The 13879-nt window shown below is 38.1% G+C and overlaps 1 protein-coding gene across 2 annotated transcripts in view; it reads left to right on the forward strand.

The window, feature by feature from the left end:
* The window catches only part of LOC108698872 (adhesion G-protein coupled receptor D2), an 81631-nt gene extending 67956 nt beyond the window's left edge, over positions 1 to 13675 (forward strand). For both annotated transcript variants that reach the window (XM_041572492.1, XM_041572491.1), the window contains one exon: positions 13228 to 13675. In XM_041572492.1, coding sequence (XP_041428426.1) covers positions 13228 to 13235 — 8 coding nt within the window. In that variant the 3' untranslated portion in view covers positions 13236 to 13675. The remainder of the gene's footprint in view (positions 1 to 13227) is intronic.
* Positions 13676 to 13879: the final 204 nt, after the last annotated feature.

Genomic DNA, 13879 nt, shown 5'->3' on the forward strand with positions numbered 1-13879 from the left:
TATTCTCAAGACAGCCAAAAAAAAAACCAGATACAGATCCGGAAATGCTTATCCAGCAAAGACATCTCACTCATAAACATTAACAGGAATATTAAAAGAAATGCCAGATCCTACCTCAGTCTCAAATTGTCGGCCTCCTCCACTGCAATGACAGCTAAAGTAACCACTGCTGAAAGCTAACCATTTGCAGGCCACAAATTTAATTAAAAAAAAAAATCTACTATGTGAAAATTTGAAAATATTCAAAAGAAGACTCTATGAGAAAACATGAAATTATTCTGAGAAAAGGAACAAGGCAAAGGTTGCAGGTGCACTGAGCAAACACTATAGAGCCAATTGTATGTAAAATTATGGCTGCTTAAATAATGTTATTCATTTTGACTTCATTTGACTGAAAATGCCTAGAAGTTAAGAATTTAATTAAAATAGGAAAAAAAGGATAGGGGCAGATTAATCAAGGATCGAATTAAAATACTTCGAATATCGAATTCAAACTTTTTTTCATTGAATTTGTGTATTCTGCAGTCGAAGTAAAATCGTTCGATCAAACGATTAAATACTTTGAATCGAACGATTTTAACATACGATCGAACGTTTCTACTTCGACTTCAGAAAACTTGAAAAATGCTGTTGAAGGTCCCCATAGGCTAGCACTTCGGCATGTTTAATTTGGCGAAGTATTGAAGTCGAAGTTTTTTTAAAGAGACAGTACTTCGATTATTGAATGGTCGAATATCCGAAATATTTTACTTCGAATCGAAGTCGTAGTATTCTATTCGATGGTTGAAGTATCCAAACAATTACTTAGAATTTTGAATTTTTTTGCTAAGAAAATTCCCTCAAATTCACCCTTGATAAATCTGCCCCTTAATGTTGATTTTGTTAAAATATTTTTATGAAAGCAAGCAAAGCCTGATGCTGTATGATTACACTACTACATCGCTGCTGTTGTTTCCAGTCAATCACAAGGCACTGAGCACTGGGTTGTGTTATGGACTAATAATATTGACTAAAACAAATGATGAATTTGTATACCTCATTTGCTCCAAAATTATGTTTTTAATTGTTTTCTGCTGCTTCTCAGAAAAATTTTGGAAATGCAGTCACATATATTGAAGCATTTATTGTAGGTGTTAAATGTTTTTTGGCCCTAGCAAGAGGGAATAGATGACTTCTTTTCCTGGTTGTGCATTGGGCAACCAAGCTAGCCTGGTAGCCTGTTAAAGTTCCACAATCCACCATTAAACAGAAATGGACTGGCACAAAACTGGATCTTAGTCAAAGGATAAATGCTAACTATTGGGTCAGTCAATGATTAAGTGCCCCAGAAAGGCTTGAAACGCATAAGGCTTTTTTTTGAAGATGTAATGAATAATAAATTTATGATTTCAATTAATATATTTAGCATCTATCCATTGACTGAGATCCAGTTTTGTGCCAGCCCAATTCTGTGTAATGAAGGATCGTGGAATTCTCTTCTAGCTGAAGGTCTGGGGCATGAGCACCTGGACCCAACTTTCCATGTGATGAGTCTACTCCAAAAAGAGCGATACACATTTTACCTTCTTACTGTTATAGTTCCATCCAAGAATATAAGAAACCCAGCCACTGCCAGCAACTATTTAATAAGTGCTTCTCCTCCATTTCAAATATATATATATATATTATATATATTATTTTTATGAAACCATTTACTATTCTTCATTGAAGCTGTATCACACAACAGTAAAAGGTCTAAGTACTATATGCGGGGGAGTAAGTGTATTAACTTATCAATAATAATCACTATGGAATAGAAGAATCCTTTCAGAACTCACAGGTCACGTTAACCCATGACCTGCTGTTTATTACATGCTTCTTGTACTATTAAACAGTTTATGAGTTACAATAGAAAACAATGCCAACAACTCTGTATTTAAGCAATTTGTCAGGCTGCACAGGTTAAAGGCCATGCATGCTATCTCTAAATATAAATTGATTCGCCCAACAATAAGTGAATTAGAAATTAATACACACTTTGCATTATATAAAATATCACAAAACTTTTCTTCTCACAGTGGTTGATTATTATTCAATCTTTTGTTCGCTTAAATTATGAACACTTAAATGCCTTTGTGTAATTCCATTATAGCTCATGATGTTTACTCATTCCACTCCATTCCATTCCACTTGAGTATAAAGAAATGGTGGTATGATCAGTAATTGGGTTTTCCGAAAGCCAATCTGCCACTTAGAAGGCAGACATTGATGTAGTCAGAGGTGCAGAGTATGTCCTTGGACATCATGTATTGTATTTTTAAAACTGCAAGTTTTAAAATGTATATTTCATGTGATGACGGACTGCTCACAATGTATGGACGATGGTCCAAGCACCATCAGATCCACAATGCTGTCAAATGGTATTTGCTATTATACATCAATTGGGAGTCCACATCTGATTTCCAACTTAGTTAAGCCTTAGGGACTCGCCCCAGTTCTCAGGCAATTATATGCAAAAAATTCCTTTATCCAAAGATAACTGTCCCGAGGCTTTTTTCAGTAAAAAAATATCATTTTATTTAAATTAACATTAAAACTCAGATACAAACTGACCCCACCAGGCCCACCTTACGCGTTTTGCACCCTCCAGGATACACCTATGACTAAGCGCCGGAGGGTGCAAAACGCGTAAGGTGGGGTCAGTTTGTATCTGAGTTTTAATGTTAATTTAAATAAAATGATATTTTTTTACTGAAAAAAGCCTCGGGACAGTTATCTTTGGGTAAAGGAATTTTTTGCAAATGGTATTTGCTGTTATGGTATTGTTTACATAAAGAACTAGCAACATTTACAAATGGGGGGTCATTAAAGGGATACTGTCATGGGGAAAAAAATTTTTTCAAAATGAATCAGTTAATAGTGCTGCTCCAGCAGAATTCTGCACTGAAATCCATTTCTCAAAAGAGCAAACAGATTTTTTTATATTCAATTTTGAAATCTGACATGGGGCTAGACATTTTGTCAATTTCCCAGCTGTCCCAAGTCATGTGACTTGTGCTCTGATAAACTTCAATCACTCTTTACTGCTGTACTGCAAGTTGGAGTGATATCACCCCCCCCCCCCAGCAGCCTAACAACAGAACAATGGGAAGGTAACCAAATAACTGCTCCCTAACACAAGATAACAGCTGCCTGGTAGATCTAAGAACAACACTCAATAGTAAAAACCCATGTCTCGCTGAGACACATTCAGTTACATTGAGAAGGAAAAACAGCAGCTTGCCAGAAAGCATTTCTCTCCTGAAGTGCAGGCACAAGTCACATGACATGGGGCAGCTGGGTAATTGACAAAATGTCTAGCCCCATGTCAGATTTCAAAATTGAATATAAAAAAATCTGTTTGCTCTTTTGAGAAATGGATTTCAGTGCAGAATTCTGCTGCAGCTGCACTATTAACTGATTCATTTTGGGAAAAAATTTTTTTTCCCATGACACTCCCTTTAATCAAGTGCAGCAGGGGGTGCAAAGTGTAAACAACAGGTCCTTACTGAACGTTTCCATCAACTTTCATAGTAAAGCAACTCAAATTCCTCTTTAGAAATGCAGCAAGTAGGCGGGAAAAAATTAACTGGATGAGAAAATATTTTTTTGTTGTTGTCTTCTTCTGCCTCGTTACAGCTTTTAAGTTGGGGTCACTGACCCTGACACTAAGAAACTATTGCTCTGCAAAGCTATTCTAACTTTTTCCTACTTAAAGGACCAGTTACATAAAAAAAAACATTTTTTAAAACTTGCTTCTACTTAACCGAAAAAAAAAACTGCAACAGGGCAACGATCCATAGTGCGGTGCTCAATTTCTCCTCCCTGGCTATATCCTATAGAAGGAAGGAGAAATCGAGCTCCACACGATGGATTGTCGCTGTTTCTGAAAAAGGAGCACAAGCAAAGAATCTTAATTTCTTAATAAAGACTATGCGAATTGAAAGTTAAAACTGCCTTGGTGGTTTTTTTTCATTAAGTAGTAACAAATTTTTTTAAAAAAAAAAATTGTTACTGGTCTTTTAACTTCCTATTCAGTGTCTCTCCTATTCATATTCAAGTATCTCATTCAAGCCACTGCCTGGTTGCTCGGGTAAATAAGACCCTTGCCAAAGGTGTAACTACAGAGGAAGCAGACCCTGTGGTTGCAAGGGGGCCTAGGAGGAAAAAGGGGCCCCATGAGGGCCAAATAAAGAGCAATATCAACATATATTGCTAAAACAGGACAACCTCCGGATATGTTGGGGGCTCTAAAATGTATTTGCTGTGGGGCCCAGTAACATATAGTTATGCCACTGATCCTAGAAACCATATACCTGCTGAAATATCAAACAAAAGATCTGCTCAACAAAAAGCTAAATAACTAAAAAAAACACAAAAAATAAAAAGTTAAGACTAGTTGCACATGATCTCAAAATATCGATGGCCACATCATAGTAAAAGTTTTGAATGCTCTTCCATATAATTGAACTTGGTGCCACTGCTGTGCCTATTGACACAAGGTAACCCTGAAGCTACTGCCCCAACTAACAAGGTAAAATCTATCAAGCTAAACAAAAAATTAAATTGCCAGTGCTTAATTTAACCCAAACTGTAAACTGCTGGTAGTAGCGTTCGTATGCCAGCACTTGGTCTACCCTATATTCTAGAGTTGCTTGGCTGCTAGAACAATATATAGAGATTATATAGTGGATAATGTACCCCCTACTGTAATTGATAAGATATTATAAGTCACCAATGAGTTGTGTCCATATAAAAGCATAAGGCCGAAAATTTTTTTTCGAAATGGCATACTTTAGTCTATTTAGCTGTTGTCTGTCCTTGCTGATTTTTATGTCTTTCACTGCAGCCCTTTTAGGGGGGCTAGGTACCTGTTTCTTTAGCCTTCTTCAGGTTATTTTGAAGTAGCCTGCTTTGTGTGACGTCATGGGGGGGAGGCAAGGGAAGGAGGGGGTGCCATACTTGAGATAGGGGACAGGAGGGGGAGCAAGACTTGAGATAGTGGACAGGAGGTGGAGTGAGACTTGAGATAGTGGACGGGAGGTGGAGTGAGACTTGAGAGAGTGAATAGGAGAGGGAGCGAGACTTGAGATAGTAGATGGAAGGGGGGAGCTAGAGCGGAGAGGAATCATGTGAGGAAGGGTGCGACACGGGGAGGCAGCTGCAGGAGGAGGTAGACTTGGGATACTGCATGGGAGGGGGAACGAGAGTGGAGAGAGGAATTGTGTGAGGAAGGGAGGAACACCAGGGGAGACAGCTGCAGGAGGAGTGAGACGTGAGAAGAAGTAAAGAGAAGCTGATACATGGGAGTGAGTGAAACAGGTGGAGTTCGTTGTGGGAAGTAAGGAAGCGCGGAGCCTGAAAGTTAACTGTGAGAAAACAAGGGTAGGGGAGAGAGCAGCCGCTGCAAATGTTATAAACTGCGCGATCTGGCGCAGAAACACACCGTTTATAAAGTGAGTAAAGTACTTCTTGTAAAATATAAGGATATTATAAGTTACCGAGGCGTTCCATGACCATATAAAAACACAAGGTAACTTCTAACATCTTCACATGTTGCAACAGGGGGTATGTTATTTATTATAATACACAAGTTTCATGTGACAAAAATGACATCACTAAGCTTCGATTATAACCAATGGCCTTACTAAGTACCATTTAAAAGGATAGAATTTACAGGATATTCATGGCTCGTGTATTATATAGTGAATAAAGTACCCCCTCTTGTAAAATATAAGGATATTATAAGTTACCGAGGAGTTTCATGACCATATAAAAACACGAGGCCGAAGGCCGAGTGTTTTTATACAGGTCATGGAACTCCGAGGTAACTTCTAATATCCTCATATTTTGCAACTGGGGGTACTTTATTTATTATAATACACAAGTTTCGGTGAGTCATGTGACAGAAATGACATCAGAACTCACCGTTTATAACTGATGACATCAGAACTCACTGTTTATAAGGATATAATTTACAAGATATTCATGGCTTTTGTGTATTATAATGATATACAGTAATTTACAGTCTGATCCCACAAGGAATTGACCAACCTGTAGATGATATGCACAATAAGAAATTCCATTAATGCCAGTGCAAAGGAGGAAATTGTTCACTGGCAATCATATTATTTCTCGGAGTACAATAAAGTAAATCAGAGCATAGTAGTGAAGCAAATTCCTACTGAACACAATAGACCTGGTGGGTGGTTGTCTACAGATAAAAGATGTCAGAGCAAATATCAAATAATAACCAAGAAGTATTTTAGAAAAAAAACAAATTCAATTGAATTAAAATATAATTGTGGACATCATCAGTCCTTTTATGTGTTAATACATATTAGCAGGGCTAAAGCTAAAAACTAGTTTTCTTTTCCTTTTTTGCATTATGTAAAAAATTATATTTGGCTTCAAAATTCACTTTGTATGTTATTTACACTTCCACCACAAGGAGGAAGCAAAGAACCAGCAAAACTGGTGATCTCTGTTGAAAGAACCCTTTGTAAGTAGGAGACCAAATATACCCACACACTGCACAACAATCTAACATAATGTAAAGCAAATTAGAGCACATGAAATACACCCAAGAGAATGGATAAAAGATAAATAGTTAACAAGTAAGAGTGAGGTCTTAATGTATAAAACAGGTACAACATTTGCCTGCTTTCAACAGCAGATCAATAAATGTTACCTGCTTTAGGGTGGTGGCAGACAGGGAGATTAGTCACCCAGGAACAAATCTCCTCTACTGCAGGCGACTAATCTTCCGGTGCTGCCTTCCCGCTGGCAAGAATGCGCTTTGGCGACTTCGGAAATCTGAAGCGATCCCGCTGGCGATACGTATTCTTGCCGGCGGGAAGGCAGTACGGGGAGATTATTAGCCCACAGTAGAGGAGATTTGTTGATGGGCGACTAATCTCTCCATCTGCCGCTAGCCTTATAGCGCACAATAGCACTCCATTTAAAAACCCAGCTCTTGTTTCAAAGTTTTCAATCAAATGGCATAAATTGCTTTTTACCTTTCATTTTTATGGAACCGCAGCAAAAAACATTTTAAGTATAATGTGTGATCTGCAGGTAGCAGCATATATGTAGGAAAAGAGTAGTCAGCACTTCAATTCTCAGTTTTCTTTGGAGATGGTGCACGTTCTACAATGGCCACTTCCCATTGGCAAACTGTGTAGTAGAAGATTGAACAGCACCACCAACTCTTCAAATGGTTAAAAAACCTTTATTTATGCTTTTGTGGGCATCACCGCAACGTTTCAGGCCATGTTAGAGAAGGTGTATCCATAGAAATTAGTCAAATCAACAGGACTTGCTATATTTTTCTCCTAAAACTATTTTGCTAGTCATCTGTTTTATCCAGCGTTGACTCAATACTCTCAGTCAGATAAATCAAGGAAAGCACTGCATAATATGTTCAAAACTGTGTTGAATTTTAGGCACAGTTATGAATTTGTGTCTTTCTTACATATAAACATGCCAGTTCCCCATTGTTGTACCACATGAGAAGAATTGGAGTGGCGACATCTTTACAGCAGTGATTTGACACATTCTAAACTAAAAAGGTTGCTCATCTTCCACTTGAGCAGCATTGTAAAGCATAACTGCCTTAACGACCTAGTTTTTTTATTTTTTGTGCAATAAAAAGCTCATAGGGTTACACATATGGGGTGAAAAGCTTTCCCAAATCCCATCAAATACAGGTAATTGCACTCCTTTTATATGAAGTCCACTTCTCCACCTGCTCCCAGATCTCCTCCATTATCTGCAATATTTCCTTCAACGTGTCGCCTGGTAAAACAAAAGAAAGCCAAGTTGACAAACACTTCATTGTATCTGCAGACCACAGGCCCTGTGTTTGTTCTTTTCTTTGCTCTGGGAGAATGTGTATTGTCATCCTTTAGTAACATCCGTATGTTGGCGCTTCTGCCTTCATCATACAATGGAATGAGATATATGGAAACCTGGAAGGTATTCAAAAGACTGTAATGCTTAAAAACCAATTTCTTTTACAAACATTTTTTCATAGCATTTTACAGCTAAATATCTGAAAGTTTCCTTTGGAAATCTGAATTTAAAGCACAAACTTATTTGTGCTGCTTTGCAAAGGGCATGGGGAAATCATTTTATTTTCTATGGTTTATTTTTCTGTTGGAAAAATTGTACATATACAAAAAAAAACTCCTAAATGGTGTGCCTCTATTTATTAGCATGTCATATAATAAAAGAATGTCGCCATCATCAGTTAGTCTAAAACAGTTGTGTTTATGTTTAATGTGTTAATGTGTGTAAAGTATAAAGCAGAGACAGGTGTGGCACACAATAAGACCTTGTTCACAAAAGGTATAAACCATTGTACCCGATAGATTGCAAATAGCAGTTAGTACTCGGGTTGACATCAGTACTACAATCATTCGTTTCATCACTGAAGTGCAATCACATTGTTGTCCTTGTTATAGGTATTTTCTATAGACATCAACAGCAATCTGTCTGTAGGGAATGGCCCAGCATAGGCAAGCAACTCCCATAGGAGCCAAATATTAATATATACAGCGCCAGACTGGGGGGTCCAGGGCCCACCAGGCCTGCAGCCTCAGGGACCATCCCCCGGGCGCAGATTAACAATCGTTCGCCTAAGCGAAAATTTGACCTTGCGAAACGGCACAAAACTTCTCTAGCTCTGAGCTTTTTCACTAACAAATTGTGTTCTTTGCCTTTTAGTAAACTGGCGATGTCCTAGCGAATTGTCATTTTGGCGATCTTTTTGCTTAAAGAACAAACTTCACTCTTTAGTAAAATTGCCCCAATGTCTAAATGCTTGCTTTGGAGGGCTATGGCCTGGGTTGATATGGCTAAGTAACCGACACTAATGAGGCAGTCTCTTGTCGGGCATTGGTCCCGCAGGAGTGGTGGCAATTGGTTGCCTGGTAACACTTTCCCATCCGACCCCTAGCAGTTTGGTGGCTGGCATTGTCAGGTAGCCCAGGAAGGTGGATTGTGGTTGATTATTGGGGAGCATTTCTTAGAAAAAGTGTTGTTTTGCTTCATGTTTTGTATAAAATCCACACCTGCCAAAATACTGTACATCTAGCACAAAGTTGTTTGCAGTTTCATGCCAGTCACCTTGCATATAATATTTCACCATATCTGTGCATTTATATAGAATTCAGCAGCCCCCAAGATTATATCATACAGGGCCTGCTTATTATAGCATTCCTTTGTGTGCCGGGGTAGATGTAAGTTTTCTATATTTAAGTTATTATTCAGCTCCCCCTACACAATGCTAGCCTTCATTTTCATAGTGCTTAGTTTTTATTTTCTGGGCATAGAGCAGTTCCCCATTGTCAATATAAGGGTAAGGTCATATTGGGCGATTTGGGGAGATTTAGTCGCCTGTCAGACCAATCTATCAAATGCCGGCGCAAGACAGAGGTAAGGTATTTGGGGAGACTGGTTGCCGCAAAGACGAGGCGATTAGTCGCCAGGTGACTAAATCTCCCCAAATCGCCCAGTGTGACCTTACCCTAACATTTGATGATCATCTAGTAACCCATTAAGACAACACCTTTTGGACCTGCTCAGTGCTATATTTTCAGACTGTTGCACTGCTGATTTATTTATTTAACTTAGAATTGCTTAATTCAGTAAGAAACCATGCAAGAGTTTAGAAACCCTTGCGTGTTTTTAGTAGCTGAATGCTCGAGCCTGAAGGCCTCTTAGTAGTAGTCTTATTCCACAGAAAGTGTATCACTCTGGTGTAATTCTTTTAGTTGCTGACTTTTTTCTCCCTCCCTTAAAGATTTCCTGCACCTGCCCATTCATTTTGTACTCCTGTTCACAAAGGACAACATGGAGCCAGGGTGAATCCAGAAAGGGTCAGCTAAATTGTTATGGGTAAAAGGATTTAAGAAGTAAGGCAAAAAAGTTCTAGTTATTATATAAAACGTTACTGTAGAAATACAGTAGCGTTTAATTCTTTTGGTTATGGATGTCCCTCATTTTCCTGATCCTGCCCAGGGCTCATTTATTAACACTGAGCAAATTTTGCACCTAGGCAGTAAGGTATGGCAACCAATCAGATTGTTGCTTTAATTATCTGCATCACTGATATTTGCTATGGGTTAGTGGCCCTTTTTATTTTACAGCATTGCAGATTAAGTTGATGCATAATAAATGCTTATTAATATGTGTAATCATAATAAAACATAAGCTGAGAGCAGATGTGAAGTTCACCATATTATTTTATTTACCTGCAAGGGAAAATAGACCTCCAGCCAATAATTATAGCCTGGCTCTTATTTTTAGCATTTTGTCTGATTTAGAATGTAAAATCACTCCCTTTGGGTTGTTTTGAGTTTCTGGAACTTACCCATAAACTTCTTATAGGCTTAAAGGAGGCATTATTGCATGCTTCTATATGAACTTGTAATTGTTCATTTTCTCACTATAAAACCCTGCCTAATAATCTTAATATTAACTGCCACCTCAAAATTGCTTTGTGTAGTATATTCAAGAAAGGCTCAATGGATCTTTAATCTAGGAAAGGCTGATTCTCCAGTAGTGACCTTGAAATTGAAAGCTGAAACTGTCAGGTTCTTGAGGAGGGCAATTCCTCTGTCAACAATATGACAGGAGAAGAATACTGTTATGTAGGCCTTCCTTTACTATCATAAGCTCAAATTTTGCAGCTGTGCAACATTAAATCAGCAACTTTATCTTGTGCAGTAGGAATAATGACAGCAGATTGTCATTGCTAATTGGACCAGAAGGAATGTGGCATTAAAAAGTAAAACCCACTTACTCTCATATTTACAGATTTTTTGGCAAGTTTTCAAATCAAAAATGATGCCCATAGACTCCAATGGGTGAAACATTTGTTGCACGTCCAAAAAAATTTGTTGCACATCAAAAAAAAAAATTTGCGTCCAAAAAAAATTGTCACCCCTAGACTTCACTGCATTTTGGCAAATTTTCGGCAAAACTAAAAGGGTCAGATTCGCCCATCACAACGAAATTCCAGATTAATACAGGTGGAAGCATCTGATTCCTGTTTTATTTGTTTTTAAATAGTAAGGCAAACCATACTGAAAAACAATCTTCTCCAAATCAATTGGCAACCTAACATTTTCCTCATTAGTTGCTATAAGTATACACTTTCTGAACCAAAGGTTTCCCCTTACTAAACATTTTCTCTACCCTTCTGTAGTCTATTGGAACTATATTTATATTATTTATTCACCCTGTACACTGTTCTTAGAATATAATCCCCTGCCATTCCTAATCTATGTATAGCTATATATCTTTTATTTTCTTTAATCTGTATGCTTCCTATTGTCTAAACTCAGTACATGGGGGTTATTGTTCCTGGAGAATTCAAATTATTGTTATTATCCGAAACATTTCCAGAAGAGACTTGAATACACGTGGAACAGAAAGACTTTTCCTTCCAGATCAGGTCAGGTCATGCAACAACCTTGTAATACTGAAGTAAAATGTGATTCACCTGCAGGTTGATTGCATTCTTCCTACTTCACACTTACAGTTCAGTTAATATAGCTTCAGCGTTGCAATGTGTAAATTGAATAAGCCATAGAGGAAAGAATGCCATGGTTAATTAATTTCTACAGTGGATGGCTATATATTGTCTCCTGTCTTATGTTGTCAAGGTACATAGAGAAAAATGCATTTACTCTGCAATCACCCAACTGATCCTTTAAAGGGGACCCGTCACCCAAAAAAAATTATTCAAAATCCTATTTTATCACATTAGTCAAGCAAAATGAACTTAAATTACACTATATCAATTATATGAATCTTATTTCCTTCAGTCTGGGAATTCATAATTATAGCAAGCAGGCAAGAGCCATTTTGTGGACCCTGTTATTAAGGCAAGTCTTGCATCATCTCAGAATCTTGTTTGTGCACCAGAATGGGGGACCTGATGTCCTTCCCCATGCCCTGGCTATACAATAAAATGGTGCAGCGAACAGGGGAATGTGTGGAGAGCTGGTCATCTAGGAAGTGCTGAATGGAAAGTGAAAGTAATTATCTGCCCCACCTCTATGCTTAAGGCATAGGGGAGGGGCAGACAATATTTGATTGACAGCTGAGATTTTTAAATGAGCTTACAACAGCTATGAATGCTTTAATAAAAAATAAAAATTGGATTTCATGTTTAATTTGAAAAGGACTTTTATTAGACAGCTTATTGTGTCTGGATGACAGGTCCACTTTAAAAAATATACATTGAAAAAGTTATTTAATCTGTTACAATTGATTTACATGATTTGAAATGAAAACCTTACAGTCAATTGCTCTTTTTTAACACATTAGAAATCTACCACTTTTAAGGATGTTTTCCAGTTTAAGGGATTGTTTTATTACTTTGTTAGCACTTTTAGCAAGCATGGGCATCAGTAGTCATAGGGCCCCTGCACTAACAAGGTATCGCGCCCCCTTGAGGGGGCCACAATTATGAGTGCACTCATCCCAGGGGTCCTTTACGTGGTGGGCATTGCCAGCCCAGGAAAATAAAAGTCCCTTGCACATACGGGAACAACCATCATTCACACAGGCTATTGCCCAGTAAATACAAAAACTCAACTCATTATCCAACCAAACCCACTCCCTGCAAACCCCACTCCTTTCACTCTTGAATTGCACCTTTCCATTCTGGGGTCAGCATCTGCGGTGGTGTCCCTAATTTCACAAGTGCCTGTAACCCCTGATATGGCAGCCCTGCTTGTAGTCAAAAATAGACAGCTATACTGGGTTTTAGTGGTCTTTGTGTAAGCTTGTTAGAACTCTGTAATTGAGTTTTAGGTACAAGTGGTTGCTAACTAGGGATGCACCGAGGATTCGGCCACTTCCTGCGCGGCACTATTCTTCCCTCCCCCTCGCTGATTTGCATATGCAAATTAGGGTTCGGATTCGGTTCGGTATTCGCCCGAATCTTTCACGAAGGATTCGGGGGTTCGGCCAAATCCAAAAAAGTGGATTCAGGGCATCCCTATTGCTAATTAATCACTTACCATTGGCTGGTACAGTTATTAGTACACATGCTCAGCTTTCATTTTCCTTTCTGTATCTCTTTACTACTGATTGTTACATTTACTTTGTGTAATATTTATTGTTGTTGTACTTGGACTTTTAACATAGGTTTTAAAACAGGACAATAACTTTCTAAATTATTTTCTCACATAGGCTTTTGAGTCACATGGATACAGAGGCTAACTCGTTTCCGCCATACACGTATAAAGCAAAAAGCCCAAATTGGCAAGTATTGAAGGCGGAGGAATATAAGAAGAGGTGTGCCGAGAGGTGTTGCAGTAAAGCACCGTGGGATGTGTCTGATCAGCACTGTCTGTGACCAAAGTGCAGAAAAGTTATTGGAAGTTTTTTTTACTCTTGGTGAATGGATTTTTAGGTAGATCTTCATGAGTGATTGCAGAGTAAATGCATTTTTCTCTATGTACCTTGACAACATAAGATAGGAGACAATATATAGCCATCCACTGTAGTAATTAATTAACCATGGCATTTTTTCCTCTATGGCTTATTCACAAGAGATTCTGGTACCGGCAGTTTATTTGCTGAATGTCAAATTGTTACTGTATATAGATGTTTTTAAATAAAATAGTTTTAAGTCTGACTGAAATTGGGTTATCAAGCAGCTGCCTCGGCTATTCACAATTAGTGAATATACATTATATAAATGCCACAGGGCATGCCGAAAACTTTATGATTCTAATTGTTTCACTTTGTTATAGACCGATCTCATTAAACATTTGGAAATATATCTGTGACGTGCTTCTACCATTAGATTTTCTTTTATGGTGGTTCATATAAAGGAAGC

This window comes from Xenopus laevis, chromosome 8L, assembly GCF_017654675.1.
Source record: "Xenopus laevis strain J_2021 chromosome 8L, Xenopus_laevis_v10.1, whole genome shotgun sequence".
NCBI classification, from domain to species: domain Eukaryota; kingdom Metazoa; phylum Chordata; class Amphibia; order Anura; family Pipidae; genus Xenopus; species Xenopus laevis.